The 15,860-nt window shown below is 40.9% G+C and overlaps 1 protein-coding gene across 1 annotated transcript; it reads right to left on the bottom strand.

The window, feature by feature from the left end:
- Window positions 1-6,625: 6,625 nt before the first annotated feature.
- Window positions 6,626-12,458, bottom strand: KCNK18 (potassium two pore domain channel subfamily K member 18). The gene is made up of 3 exons (XM_072931568.1): window positions 12,144-12,458; window positions 10,962-11,105; window positions 6,626-8,729 (listed from the first exon to the last, which is right to left on the bottom strand). Exons 1-3 carry the CDS (start codon window positions 12,358-12,360, stop codon window positions 7,924-7,926), a joined length of 1,167 nt encoding a protein of 388 aa, XP_072787669.1. The 5' UTR covers window positions 12,361-12,458; the 3' UTR covers window positions 6,626-7,923.
- Window positions 12,459-15,860: the final 3,402 nt, after the last annotated feature.

Here is a 15,860-nt window from a genome sequence, read left to right as displayed (position 1 = left end):
TGCCACGAGGAGTTTCTCTTTCTTGCTCAGCCAGGACAGGCAGGAAGTGATAAGGGCTGCTCTAGTTTCAGAGATGCACTCTGCAGCAGGCATGCAGCTCAAAACTCTCAGATAAATGAGGATTTAAAATCCTCGTCTAAGATGCTCCAAGGAACTGCCATAATAAAAATAATAAACTCCAGAAATAATAATTATTAATAGAATTCAAGAAGCCTGACTTAAATACCATGTTGGGTTTATAATTTTTTTTTTTTTTGTCCGACTTTGACAGAGCTGCTTCCCTCTGAAACTGCTGGAAGTGTAATCAGAGTCAGGGACCAAATCTTTTGGTCTCCTTATTTATAACAGAGCTGCTCTGAAATGTTGTATAGCCCCATGGTGATGCTATTCAGACTAAAAAGCAGGTGAGATTTTTAGATCAAAGCAGCATTTGCCAAAGTCAGCCACTTCAAATCCTTCTGTGTGAAGTGGCAGGCTGGAGAATTTTACAGGAACAGACTCCCTAATGGTTTTTTATGACACCTTTTTCCAAACACTGAAATGCTGAGAACAGTTTCTAGCATGGTTTCCTGCTCCCATCAGTGAAAGCTATAATTGAACAAATAAAATACCTGACTCTCAAAACACTGGACTTCAATTAAGCTCAAGTCAAAGTGTTTATTGGAACATCATCCTTAAAATCTATTTCCAAGTCACCTGGAGACTGAGTTTAATGACTACCTTAGCTGCTGTGTTTATAGTGTTGTTATTATTGTTGCTGCAGCTTCCCTTTTAATGGAAAACAAGGCCAAGAGAGAGAATATATCCATGCTTCTCCAAGGAAGAAGTAAATCACTGACCATGGCAGGGCAAGCCTTGTCCCAGGGAATGTCACACCCAGGCTCTTCCTGGGGATCCAGGGACATGCTGGGCCATTGATGGGAACTCTGAGACAGGGAGCTCTGCTCAAAGCCAATGGCAAACATAGCCACAAAAAAGAAAAAAATTAGTAAGCACGTGACTGCTAAATGTAGGTATGACACATCGTAATGTTTGTCTGGCTCTGATCAAGAAGAACTTGGATTTATTGAGAAATTTCCTTTTCTCCAGAGTCTGTAACTATGTCTTGATTTCAGATCAGTGCTGCTGACATGGAAAAATATCTGCTCCTTTCAAGAGAAAAAAAAAAAAAAAGACAATCAGTAATTTAGGCAGTTTTTTGTAGGAAAAAACCTTCCAGTGCAAGGGCAGTTTAGGCATGAAATGGCTCTTCTAAAACCAGGATCAAAGTGATTAATGGCAGAACATATTCTATTTGTCACTTCTCTCCAAACCTGATTTTTCTAAAGCACTGTGAGCTTTGTCATGGATATCAAGAAGATCAGAATTCAGCCCTCTCCTTAAGTAGCATTTATAAGTGTTTTTTTTAGAAGGCAAACACATGTACCTATGCCAGTCCTTAATCTCTTTGAGCACAAAATGTGTTCATTTCCTTGGAGGAGAAAATTGCTGTAAAAACCATTTCTTGCAGGGGAGATAGAAAAGAGGTGGTGTTGGCTGTCAAATGTCAGTCCAAGCATTCACTATTTAGAGACCCATTCAGAAAATCAGACTTCTTAGTGCAGCAAATTATGAGCTGCTCTTAAACTCCAAGGAAAATTCATGACCCTCCATTTGCTCTCTTATTTCCCCTTCCCAGGAAGTACAAGGCTGTCTTGTCACAAGGCTATTTAAACTGTTTGAGAACTATTTTTTTTTTATCTAGAATGCTTTTTTATCAATATTGCTTTGTCAGAGGTAGATCATTCCATTGTTTAGTGTTCTCCTGGGAGATGTGGAAAAGCTTGGAATGAGCCTTGGAGACAGGCAGCCCTCTTTCGTCAGCAGTGTGACCTGACGTATCTCTGAGTCAAAAGTTACAGTCACAGCATGGGATGATCACAAAGAGCTTTTTCCTTCAGGTCTTTCCCTTCTTACCAACATGAATGGCTCATCTCTCAGAGTCATTCAAAGGTGGAAATGTTAAAGCCTTTCCAAAAGCCCTCTCTTCACCATCAATATTTTGTGGTTCAGCCAAAAATACCACCCTACGCTCAGATTTACTTTGAAAACACTCACAACCTTTGTCTGGCAAGTGTATTTGGAACACCATCCACTAGGCATCAGTGAAATCCAGGCAGTCAGTGCTATCCTGAGAGTTTGCATGTTTGTGTGAGAGATAAACAGCCTAAAATCATGTGCACTATCAAGCTAATGAAGCAGAAGTTTTAATACATAACTGAATTCCCCAAACTCCCAAATTCCTTTGGCAGCGACATCTCCTGTTACTTTCCACAGGAGAAGTATAAAGTGGGGAAAACATTAGAAAGTGAGTGTCTTGTACCCAGAATCAGGACCCCAGGCTCCATCTCTGGCACTGTTTCTCAGATCTTTTTGCCACATGTGGCAGAAGGCAGCACACGGGCGGCTCTCCCTGCGGGGCGCAGATCACAGAGCACGATGACAGTCTGCAGTGCACAGCACATCAAGGAGCCTTCTTCCAGCAGCACATCAAGAACACTGGAAATTTTATCTGCTGATTTTGTGGTGTTCTCTCACTCCGTTTTCCTGTTCACACAGGAATTTGTGGAAGTGGATAATGTAATGAATCAATGTTAGCATCATTACCCTGATTTCTCATCAGTAGATGCTTAACATGGAAATTCATTTTTCACTGTTGAATTCCTACTTTTTTCTTCTTGCTTTCCTTTCCCTTCTTGCCCGTTGCTTTCCTTTTCCTCTGGACTTTGGTGCATCCTGAAAATGCACAGACATAATAAAGTTTTATGCACAAGACCGGTGTTGGGAGGATTCTGTCTCCAGCCAGACAGAGAGCTTCATCAGTTTGAAAAAGCTGAACTAATGTCAAAACAACTACATTTGGTCTACTCAGAGACTGAATTTTAACTTAAAAAAAAAAAAAAAAAGCTCAGATTCACATGCAAACCCATAGGCACACAAACCAACTAACATTTGTTCAAGCACTTCCTAAAACGCTCTAATGAAAACCACATGCAAACAATCAGTTATTGGCACGTACAAGCAATACATTCATGGACTTCATTGCTCATGAAGGTTTGCACTCCGACCTCAGACTGCTATCCTAAAAATATTGGCTTCATATATGAAAGATCTGCTGTCTTCACGTAGCTATGATTTGCTGTATGAGTGATGGAGAAAATTCCTTGTATTTTTGCTGTTATCTGTGCCTGTGTACTTTAACAGAGACAATTGAAATTTATCCTAAGCACCCTCATCTCCCTTGCTCTGTGTGTAAATGCAGGCTGCCGTGTTGCATGGCTTGAAAAATATTTTTTCTTCTTATACATGGTGCATAAGGCGAGGAAGAAATGGAAAGATAGCCCAGCTAAATACTTAAAGTTGGTCTTAGAATATAGCATGTCCTGGCAGAACATGCTGAATACAGCCTGTGGAGTTGCTTAGTAGTAGTAATGATAACAACGACAACAAAAAAATTGTTGTTGTTTATTTATAAAAATAATGAATTTTCAAAGAGTGTTTAATTTATGAAAGCCAGGTTAAATGATAAGACCCATCCTTCTGGGTTCACAAAACACTCACATTGCATGCAACAGTCACAGATGCTACATTTGATGCTCCCTGTGGTCTGGCAATTAGGATCACAAGGTATGCTGGGATCACAAGAGGACTGCAGGGACTGCTCCCAGCTGGAGTCCCAGCCTTCACCTCTGCCGAGCCTGCCACCACACGTGCAATTAGCATCCATTATATGGCAGTGTTTTTATGATGTGGGTGCATCTCCACCTGGAACAAGTTGAAAAAGCATAAAAGCCATCCAAGTGTTATCAGATGTTATTAACATGGAGCCCACTAAAATCTGGACTACATCTGAACTACTGGCACACAGATGACAAGTCCTACATCCCATTAAGAATTTCCTGAGCCCTCAGACGTACTGCTCGTGCAAAAGGTGCTTGTGAACAAAATGTCATTCTTTGAATGACAAAGCAGAGCATAAGAGGAATGTTTCTGATGGTTTCATTAATGGCTTTCCAGTCCAGACCCAGGATCTTCTTTGTGACACAGTTTTATCTCTCAGGAGGATTCCTTGCACAGACTTTCTGCCCAGCTGTGACTGCTGCTGGTGAGACCTGTGCTGGAGCCCATCACCCATGACCACTGTGCTGGTTTAAGAAGGGCTCTCCAAGCAAGCTGGCTGCACAAACCTTCCCAAGCCAGAGGAACCAGCCCCCACTGTATTTTCAGTCTCAAGCATCTCTTCACCATATTTATGTCTACACAGAAAATGGCTTTTTTCTCCGCCGCTGCTGTCATTTTCTCCTTCCGACCCTTCTGCCCAAAGATTATTTTTCACTCCTTCCACTCATTCCCATGGTTTCCCTGTGATTCCCACACCATGGATACCCTGCCCTCTGCTCTAAGTGCTCGTGACAGCTTCCATCTTGGCCCAATCAAGGGTGATTGATCCAGCATCCTTCAGCGACAAGTGCATTTGATCTGTAAAGCTCTCCAGCTGGGGCTGTAATAACTCATATCCGCTGTGGGTTACACATCAAGCAGCTCTTTCCCCATCAGTCACGTCTTTCCTGATAGAAGAGTTCTTCAATGAAGCCCCTCACATCTAATCCACCATCTCATGCAGATCGTGATGGGGAAAATTTATGAAAAGCAATATTTTGTACTGCTTTGAAGCAAACAAAGCTGATCTCCATGTCAATTATGTTGAATAAAAACTTCTGTGGGCAGAGACTGTGAATTCTTCCAGGATTTAGTCCATGATAAAAACAGTCAAATCATAAATATTTATGCACTAAGTGAGCCCTTACTCACTACTTTGTTTCATTTTCATTAGCTCTGTGACTATATTTACTGTATTTACATTCAGATCCTGCTCTGCAGTGTGAACTGCTGCTGTCCCTGTCAGCCCAGGGCTGCTGCACACTGCTCTGCCATCTGGAAACTGGCTCCCAACCCTGAGAGTGAGAGAATCAGGCCCAGATATTCCTTCTTGTGTGGGATCATTGTTTCAGTGCACCTGAACAAAAGACATAAATACATTTTTATACCTGACAATGCAATGTGTGTCCAACTCTCCACCCTCCTTTAGGTTCATGACACAAGCCAAATGATCACATTACTTTTACTGAAGACTGGTTGTGTTGTATTGCCTAAATCACAATTTTTAGTGATATATTTTGCCCAATCAGACCGGAGTGGTTTGTCTACCTGGGACACAAATATGAAATTAAATATCTATTCAGGCATTAGATTTGCTGAGTGGCTTTTTAGTTCTATAGCAATATGTTTCTATGCATTACAGGCATGGAAATCAGGCCATGACAGGATGGACAGAATACTTTCTGTCTCTGAGGGATAGCAGATTGCAAAGGAAGAAAACAAAGACAGCAAAATCTGGAGAGAGGGTTCTCCTCATCTCCCAGTTTAGAACTCAGTGATTATTGAGCCAGAATTGTTATCTTTGGATTTTTTATAATTGTTTTTAATGGGGTTTTTTTCATGGTTTTGTCCCATCTCTCATTGATCTAATGGGAACTTTTACTTGCCACATCCTCCCATGACAAGGAATAGCTACAGCTTAATTATATCTTGTGTGAAGCACCATTTTCTCATCTTTCTCTTTCTTTTATTAAGCCTGTCACATGTGGGATTCATTTGTCAGTCCCAGCTCTCACAATGAGAGATGTTTGAAAATCATTCCATCATTCCTTGTTTCCCTTCTCCGAGCCCCTGTAATGTTACACTTCTCTCCATCAGCCTCTCACCTCTTTCCAGACTAGAGAGCCACGGTTCATGTTCTGTATGGAAGTTGTTCCCTACCTTTGCTCATCCTTTACCCTGGCCTATAGACTCTTTTTCCAAATTTACATATCCTTTGGGAGGTGAAGGACCAGAGCTGCGCACAATATTCAACAGTCAGGTGAGTTATTGGTTCATAGAGGGTAATGGTTATGTGATTTGTTCCTTCTCCTTGTAAAAAATCAATTTTTATCCCCCTTAACTGACAGATTCTATAGGAAAGAAAGCTGTTTACTGCCATCCCTTGGCCATAACTAGAATGATTTGGTGCAGAATTCCTATTGTAAATACAGCCAAAATGCCCTAAATCCAGGAAGTAAATGGGAAGGTATAAAGGTACCATGCCAATGAGAAATATATAGGGCATAAATTCAGGATTAGCTGCTCTCCATAAATGAGATCCCACTGATATGACAGAAACAAATTAAATTACATACAAACCAGTTATTAAAATGTTGACAGGTTTAGAATATCACAAGGAACACCTTGAGGGGCAAGAAGTGCAATTACTTGATCCAAAGCCTATGATATCATGCAAGTCCTTTCATTAACTTCTGAAAACTTTGACATGGTACCAAAGCTCTACACTGATTTTAATTTGAAGACACAAAATTAGGTTATATGAGAATAGTGATATGAATGGAGGGACTTTCTACGTAAGGCCAAAATCACAGCAAACATGACAGAATTAACTGAAGTTTCTTCCAGCTTCTGTAGTTTTTATTTTTATTTTTATAAAACACTTTTCTATTTACCATCAGTCATTATATATCTTACATATCATCAATGCTTAATTGCATCTAATATATATATTTTATATATATATATATACATACTGCCACATACAGGGAGTGCAACAGACACTGATATACTTCAATGTATAAATATCCTGCAAATCTCAGCTCCAACTGGTAAATTTCCTGATGGAGAATATTCTGTACATTCTGTCATAATCAAGCATTTTTTATTATCTAGAGTTTTTCACATTTAGTGGACATGCATATCATCTACAAGTTAAAAGGTGGTTAATTAATGTTAGTGGTTTCTTTTAACACAATTATACATTTTTATTCTAAATTATTGGTTTTAACAAAAAGCTATTATTGACAATTCAAATTATTAATAATATAAGCAAAATCTTGAAGAAACAATGATATTCTCATTTTAATGTGCTCTACAATGCTATAATTACAAGATCCTCCCCACATCCCAGTGAAACAGGTGAGCTTCTCCTTCTGCAGGTGGGTCAAGTGGAGCAGTCTGTGCAGAGTGAAACGTGGGTGGGGAGTGGGGTCAGTGTCCAGCACATGCTCCTGTACCAGCAGGGACGTGGAGCATCACTCCAGGGCTGCAGCCACTCCAGGATTGCCGTGTGCCTTCCCCAGACACCACCAAGGAGCAGAACTTGCCCTGAGCAGCTCGGGAGAGGGACACTGTGGGACACACATTGACTCCAGGCTGAGCAAAGTCACCACGAGTCGAGATGGGGCAGGAGCGGTTCCAGCCCTGACCAGATCAGCAGTTCTCCGACTGGTTTCTGAGAGATGGGAAAATGTGGTGTCCTTCCTTTCCATGGAACATTTCCCTGAGCTGTACAAGGTGTTTGTCATGGCACACCTCTCCTCCCCAGCTCTCTCTGATGGTGAGCAGATGGCAGCAGCAAGGTGTCCCAGCTCAGGACAGACAGCCACAGCCACGCTGGCCCTGGCTGCAGAGAAGGTGCAGGACAGGAGAACCGGGCCTTGCTTGGACAAGAACTGAAAACAAAACTCCTGAATTGGCTTGCAGTGGCAGGGGGGACAGAAAGGCTGCAGAAAGTCAGAGCTTTGCAAAATATGTCAGGGAGAGCCTTCAGCTTCTTCCTCATGCAGCATCTGTGATTATTTAGAAGGGACCCCTTTGGAAAATATTCCCTGGAGACGCCTTCACCAAGTGCTTCCAGAGGTGTTCAGCCATTTCACAGTCATTTCTCAGAGGAAATCAGATTAAAATATGGCATCTGCCAGCCCAAGGCAGAAATGCACAGAAACAATTTCATCTCATTGCAGTGGCCAGTGCTGACAAGTGAAGGAGAAATGAGTGCTCTTATTTTGGATATATCTTCTTTGATGGCATATTTTTCTCTGCACAAAATGAAATCACCTTTTTATACAGGACAATTAAACGGTCTTGGCCCAGCTTAAAAGCAATGAAGACAATTTCCATGCCAATTATAATGTAGAGGGAAAAAAACAAGAAAAACTTGGGATGTTCTAGTTTTGTATCTCCAAATCCAATAGTGGTCAAAGTGATAAAGCAGAAATAAAAGGCTTCTTGAAAATCCATACTTTTTTCCCAGTTTGGAAGAATAGCAGCTGCACAGGAGATGTACACAAAGATAACAAACACCATCAATACAATGGGCACATCTAATTTTTCCAACTCTTTTCCTATTTTATCAAAATTCTTGATAACTCTGGACACTGTCTTTTCCCTGGCTAGTTCAGGACATGAACTCCATCTCTCTATGCTTTTATTTCTTGCTGGTTGTGCGTTTTCATTCTCCCTGGCAATTAGAATTTCAAAAAGTTCCACGTTGCGATATTTGACTGCTTTCATACCTGACTGACTTCTCAGCAGTTCCATAATGGTCAGGGGCTCGTTGATGACTATTTGAGACTGTGACCTGGATTTTAGTTCATTCCTTTTGCTACACGTGGATCCAGAACAGAGTTTAGAGGCAAAAATTTTTGACTGCAATTTCCTGAACTTGTTGTAGGATTTGGATAAGACAGTTGCAAGGATGTCTCCCATGTCTGTCAGGACCAAGAACATCAGAGGGATCCCAAATAAAGCATACAACATACAGAGATACTTCCCACTCCGTGTCACAGGATAGGTATTACCATAACCTTCAACAAGAACAAGAAGGGGAAGAGAAGAGAAAGAGAGAGATGTGATACACAAAATGGTAGCAGAAGATATGCCCTTTCCCTAAATCCAATTTGGGTATTTATATTTCCTTTCTCTAACATATTGGATACGAAACTCAAGTTGTAAATCAGTGCTTTTCCATTGTAGTGGGAGAAAACATTGGTATTATAGTAACTGTATTCAATTCTAACAACCATTTTTCTCTTCATCCTTCAGAAGACATTGAGTATTCCTTCTCTCCTTTCAAAAACTCTGTTTTTTCCAAGATGAGCTTCTAGACCAAGTACTTAGTCTGTCAGATTATTAGCTCATATGCTAAGGTATGGTTTCCCTCATTTTCTTCATCCATGCATGTTCTCTCTTGTGGCTGCCACAGCCTTTGTTCTGAACCCAGCCTCAGTTCCTGCTTTGCTGTGGGGCTCTGAAATACCATTTATTCTTGGTCACTCTCTTCCCCACAGGCTAGCTGGGAATGCTAATCTTTACTGTCAAAGCACTTGGGGAAGATTATTATCATTCTTGCATAGAGTGATCTTATTTATTCTTTTTTAAATTGTTTTCCGTGTATTAAAAATACCTTGTGTATTTTCCAGGCTTAAAACTTATCCTGAGCTTAAATTAAGCTATCCAGAAATCTATCCTAGCTGAGCCACTATGTATTCTCACCAGGCAGTAAAGAGATGGCAGTTCAGACCATCAAGCTTCAGACTAGATGCCTCAATTCTCCCAGAAAATTCAAGGTAGATAATTTGATTCTATCCTGAGATGATTTATTAGTTCCTGATACTGCAAGTAACAAACCCACTGCAGTGGAAATAGCCACCTATTCCATCTATTAGCAGCAAATATTCCAGGCTTTCTACTGATCCCAAAGCTCAGGTCAAAACTGAGAAAGAAGCTTTAATACTCAGTGCTATGAAGGCAAAAAGTGCTGGCAGTTTAGAAATAAATATGTTGGGTCGGTGTGTATGGGGACATTTGTCAAGTCCCATGCTAATGGAGGTGGGTAAATATACCCAGGGAAGACCTTTCCAACACTATGCCCTTTCATCAGTTTGCTGATGTCAAAGCTTTCTGATGAAATATCCCTTTTCAAAAGTTCTTGACTGTTGTGTTTGTTACAGGAAATATTCACAGGGATGAGGATTTTGGTCACATCCCCAGTGTGTCTCTGACCATGCAGACTTCAATCTTTAAACTGCAAGAAGCTGAGTTTGAATAGTCACCCAAGAGATGAGAGTGTGAGGTTTGAGCAGTGACACAGCACACAAGAGCTCTGGGTGAGTACATCAGCTCTCACACTGTTCCTTGTGTAGGATAAGCTCTTTTTTAAGGTTCAGTTTTTCTTTTACAGTAGGATTCATCCCCATGCTGGGATCTTGAGCATATCCTACTGCAGTGGAGAAATGTCTTTTCAATTTGATACAATGCTGTGGGAATATTTCCCATTCAGCTTTGATTATGAAAAATTTGGATAGACAGTGCCTGTACTTGCCAGCATTTGAGAAAGATTAACAAAGGGATAAAAGTAGCTTTGGGAATGAGCATGAGGAGTTGTATTTAGCAATGCAGAGGGAGCCAAAATCAAAGCAGATGTTTCTATTTGATCTAGATCCTCCTTTGAAATATGAAGTCAGACTGAAAGGTTTCAAAGGTGTGACTTAAACACTATCATGTGCTGTTAACCCAGAGAAATGTGAACACGGTGGTTAATTACAGAACCACAGATTAACACATCTGAATTAGACATAAGTAACTGAGAAGCAATTTAAAAACAATATATGCATTGGGAATTACCTTTTCCAGAGAAGAAATCATTACCCAAGAGGATATACAACAGTGGGAAGGATAAGGTTTGACTGAAAAATTGAGATTTCTTTTTAGTTCAATAGCTCTGTGAACATCATCTATAAATACATATTATAGTGTAAGTGTAATGATGCAGTTAATTAGTACCATCACTAGTTACTAAATTGTGACTTGTTTCTGTGACTCAGCTGTGTCTCTGCAATCTGTGCTTGCAGAGTCACTTGCAGACTCATCAGAAATACTTGGGAGAAAAATTCAAAGGGATTTGGGCCTTGGGTTTAGAAGGGGTGGGTTTGATTGTTTGTTTGTTTAGGGTGGTTTTAATTCTCTGGAAAAAATGCATTAGAGAAAGCAGCAATAGGAACTTATTCTGAAGGGTGTTACTTTACCTCTGTACTTACCCACAGTTGTGAACACTGTGCAGCAAAAAAAGAGAGACCCAAAGAAATTCCATCTTTCTTCTGGATTGATAAACCAGACTGGGTCAGCTGTGCTGAAAAGCTCACGGATTTCGGCATTAAACTTCTCATTTTCCGTCACATTATCTGTCACAGTCACAGCAGGAGGCATGGTGAGTGTTTGCAGACCAGCACTCAGGGAGCAGCCTGCCTGTGTCTCCAGTGAAATATACTCCCACTGAGGATTTGCTTATATTCTCTTAAAAGATAAAAATAGTCACCTTCTCACCCTCTCCTTTCAAGCCCCTCACCTCCACCTCCGAAAAAAATCAGGTGGGTTCAGTGACTTTGGTGAATAAAAGTACAGGGAAAAAATAAACATAAATATAAAGAAGCAGGACAAGATGATTGAGTAACCAGGTTCCAGCCTGAATGTCCTGTTTCATTTTGGACTTCCCAGGAGATTAGTCTTCTTTTGACCCAAAGACATTAAGAAATGTGGGGTCGACAGTAGGGAAGCGATATGAACCACTTGGATGTCACTGCCCAGAGCCCTGCTGTGAATCCTGCAACCCTTCTTCCTCCTCCCTGTGGCTGAGCTTGGCTGCAAAGGACATTATTTACATTATTTAATTGCCCAAAACTGATCATTGTGTCAGCACAGCTACCTGAGCGAAACTCCAAGCCTATGTACAAGCCTCATCACAAATCCAGGAGGATTTCTAACCCTGCCTTTCTCCTCTACCCCCTCCAATCAGCATCACTGGGTCTGGGGTGCAGAACTGCACCTGTGTCCCTCTGAGCATCCCATCACCAGAGGGCTGGCAGGGAAGCTCAGAGCAGGGAAGAGGCAGCTGGAGAAACTTTCTGAGAGAGGATTCAGCTCCCATCAAGCTGAAGGAAATACCACAGGAATCTCAGCTGCTCATTAAGAACCTGGGCAAAAAGGGAGAACACAGGCAACTCAAGAAAATTATTTCCAGGCAGGAACACAAGGATTGGGAAAGCTTGCAGTCAAAAATCACAGCTAAGGAAGAAAGCAGTAGTTGTTAGCTAGGCAGACGGAAAATCCTGTTTGCGGGGTATTTTGCAGAATGTCTTCAAAAGCAAAAAAATCTCATTCAAAACGCAAGAGAATGAATAGCTCCCTGTACACTTAAGTAATTCTGAAATTCCAGTACATACCTGATAACTCCCTGGTGAGGTTCATCAGGTTCTGCAGAAATGTTCTGTATTCTTCACTTACTGTGACCTCCCGGGTACCTTCCATGAGGGAAAACAAGAGAGCCCCAAGAAAAGCATAGATGACAAGAGACAGAATGAAGCAGGCATGAGGAAACACTGCCCAAAATATTTTTTCACATGTCGTTTTACCTCGCAGAGGCTGTGATCTTGTTGCCATCCTAAGCTTGTCTTTTTTTTTTTTTTTAATATATAATTTTGTGAAGCAGACACAGCTTTTAGAAAGAAAGATGAGGATGTAAAAGCTTTTGCAGCCAAGAAAAGCTTCTCCTGTGAAAACAAGGATTGTTCTGCCTCAGTCTTTCAGATCACATGTCTTTATAAGTGAAGATTGCTCTACAGTCCCCACGGACAAGAAGCACAACTGATCAAGCCCTGAAATATTTCTCAGTTGACGCCACGCCACTCTATCCCTGAATTATTATTGATCAGCCAGCACTGTAATGCACATGGATTACCAGCTCCTATCAGCTTCCATTGGAGCCAACTCATGCCTAAAGTTTCTTCTCCTGAGCAACAGCTTCCCATTGATAGAGCAGAAACACTTCCAACTCCCAGAAGGGGAAATGTGCACTCTAAGGGATGGAGCTCTTTAAAGATTTCTCCCAGAAACAAACAGGAACATTTAAAATTAATCAAGAGAAGGGTATGGCTCTAATTGAAACCCCTGGGCAGATCATAGAACAATTAATTTCTCTTTCAGAGAGCTTACAGAATCACTCAATCTTTGTAGAGAGGGTCTGTTGAATTTTAAATTATTTTTCTCCCAAGATAAAATAAAATAAAAATATTCAAGAAGGTTTCTCCTAGTTCTTGAATAAAATCTTCCTATATAAAGAGAAGTTTCAGTTATGAAATTCCCACTGACCTTAGTAAGTCAGAACTGCAAGATTCAGTTCAGAGTTAGTGATCTTTGCAAGCTATTTCCAACTTTAAAAATAAAGCCTTTCTTTTCATCCTTCACTATAAAACACTTGGAGCAACAAGCAGTATCACTGCCCTTTGCAATTTTTGTAGTGGTAGTAAGGGGAGTTGGACTTTAAAGAAAGAGGTGTTAAATATTTCACCTCCAGGCACCTTTCATTAAAAATTGAAACAGTCTTGTGCAGCCAAGACCTACTGAGCTGTATATATGGAACAAGTCCACATGTCCACACAGAAATTCTACATGCTTACAGTGATTTCTTCTAGGTCAAACTCTCAGGAAATTCTAACAGAAGATAGTTTATGTTCATCAGTATGCAAGTCTCCACTATAAAAAAATAGACTTTTAGGGCTAAGACAAAAATAAGCCCTTGTGCTTGCTATTTTTCTTGTTGCCTGCCTTGTTGGCTCAGTCTTGCTTTTTGGCAACAGATTTTAAAATCCTCTTATTGCAGTCAATCTCTGTTTTATTTTGTTTCCCCACTGACCTGAAACACAGGGTTAAAAACTGCTAATGTTCATAATTAGTCAAAAGCAACAGAACTTCCTGAGAGGTCGTACTTGGAGATAATGTACGTAGGTCTGGTGTCCTTTATGCTGGGAATTGTTACAGTGGAGACTGAAACGTTGGACAGCTGTTTACTGCTCTCAAGTAGCACAGTTAAAAACGGGGAAAATTTCAAAAGCAGCAAGAATGGCTGAAGGTGTGGACAACTTTCAGACAGAGAATGAGCAGTAGTTGGTCAGGGGGTAAAAATTGTGACTGAGGAGCTATCTTCAGTCTCCCAGGTGTTCTGGAGAGTAGGGGAGGGAGCAGCTCTCTGTAGAAGCAGGATTGAGGAACATCAAAAGGAGCAAGTAGAAACATGCTTCAAACCAAACAAGGATTGTTTCTCACACAGCTACAATTGTCTTTGCCAAAGGTTGTTGGGTTTCCATACATGAGAGAGAACAGAGGGATGTTTAGAAGCCACTGGTACGGACTACAAACCACACAGGGCTCAATAACCCCCCTGAACTGAAAATAGCTTGCAGCTGTAAAAATAAGATGGGGTACTGGGCCAATGGGCCCCTGTCTGAGGCAACATATTCACATTGATGTTCTAAAAAAGATTTTCACTGACCAATATGGTAATTCTGATACAATTTGTCCTGCACAGTTTTTCATCTGCAACTCAGATATAAACATCTTTCCTACAAAGTGCTTTAAAATCTTCTCAGCCTCCTCCTACACATGGTACTTCAAAGTATTTAGCAATTCCCAGGAGCTTCTCAGCCATTTGCAGCATCAGGCTCTGAGCTTGCGACAACAAGAAAATTTAATAAAAATAAAACCAGAAATGATTTTCACATTATTTGCTTAATCTAAACCATTTCCCACTATTGCTGTATTACATATTTGGACTTAGTTGCTTAAAAGCAAATCCCACGAACCACAAGTTATTCCAAATTGAGTTACTGGTACTTGTGTTGAGAGAGACTTTTGCAATACACATTTCCTATCCACATTAATGGACAGCAAACCTGCACTTGTCCCAGCTTCCATTTCTTTGATTAGGGCAAATGTGAGTGCTCTGTAAGGTGCTGCTTGAAAGGGAAGTTTTTGACCACAGCTGCAAGGTTAAATAATTCCAGTAAAATATACTTATGATGAAATTTATATATTATCTGATATTTCTGGATTACATAGGTTAAACCTAGAGGGTCATTGTTTGGGCAGAGAGAAACGTTTTTCAATAATCAGTAAAACTCTTCCTGCATTAAGTCATCTGCTATGTTGCCAAAGACCTGCTGTGTTATCTCCTCTATGAAACACCACTGGATTCACCATTCTGTACTGACAAAGATGTAATGTCATCCTCTTTAAGAGAAAATCAAAGTGACTTGGACGATGACAGTGCTTTTTAAAAATAAATGGCAATGGGTTAAATGGTTTGCTTTTATTTACACCTGGCATTGATTCTGAAGGGAATATTGTTTGGTAGGGGACTGAGACCTCAGCCTGGCAGCACCTCATGACAAGGAGAATTAAAAACATTCCATTCGAGGTCGAATGTTAACAAGGATCATGGAAGATTTGATCCATTGACCTACTATAGGCCCCTGGAAAGTATTTCCAGAATGCATTAATATACCTAAGCTCCCCAAAAAAATGAATGTTTTGGTATAATGGTGATATCACCTCCAAGCACGGAAAACCAGCAAAAAATGAGTGGCAGCAGCAGTTGCATTAAGGAAGTAATCTCAGGGCTGTGTAAGCATTAGATTTGATCCCAAGACATAAGGACACACCACTTGAGGTCAGATGGGTGGGTGATGCCAGTGAAGTTTCATTTTAGCGCCCTCAGTGCTTGCAAAAGACTCCTCCCACAAAGGTTATGCCAATCCCTCCCAGCTCTGGGGCTCTCTGGGGTCTGTCTCTGTGGGATTTCAGCCCAGGAGCAGTGCTGGCCCAAGCCCAGCCCCGGCACAGACATGTGAGAGCAAATGCACCCTGCCAGATGAGCCACACCAGCTTTTAAGGCACTCTGCAAATATTTTTCTCCTCACAACCCCATATTCCATATTGCCCTGGAATAAGAATTCCCCTGACACCTCCCATTCTTACCACTGTGCCCTCACACCTCACACTGCAGGGATGGAGAGAGAAATGCACAAACTGGGGCTGTAGAGTGTGTTGGATACCCCAGGGAAGGTTTCGTTTTCTTTGAATCCATCTTTAAAAGTCTCAGCTTT

Source organism: Taeniopygia guttata, chromosome 6 (genome assembly GCF_048771995.1).
Source record: "Taeniopygia guttata chromosome 6, bTaeGut7.mat, whole genome shotgun sequence".
In the NCBI taxonomy this organism is placed as follows: Eukaryota; Metazoa; Chordata; class Aves; order Passeriformes; family Estrildidae; genus Taeniopygia; species Taeniopygia guttata.
Note: the sequence above shows the minus strand (reverse complement) of the source record. Positions and strands in the feature narration are given on the sequence as shown.

Bases quoted from the DNA above. Each gene is read 5' to 3' on its own strand.
- KCNK18 (XM_072931568.1), bottom strand. From the start codon at position 12,360: ATGGCAACAAGATCACAGCCTCTGCGAGGTAAAACGACATGTGAAAAA. The intron at 11,106-12,143 runs GTATGTACTGGA...TGACTGTGACAG, and splicing joins CCTCACCAGGGAGTTATCAG to ATAATGTGACGGAAAATGAG. The intron at 8,730-10,961 runs GTAAGTACAGAG...TTCTTGTTGAAG, and splicing joins CACAGTGTTCACAACTGTGG to GTTATGGTAATACCTATCCT.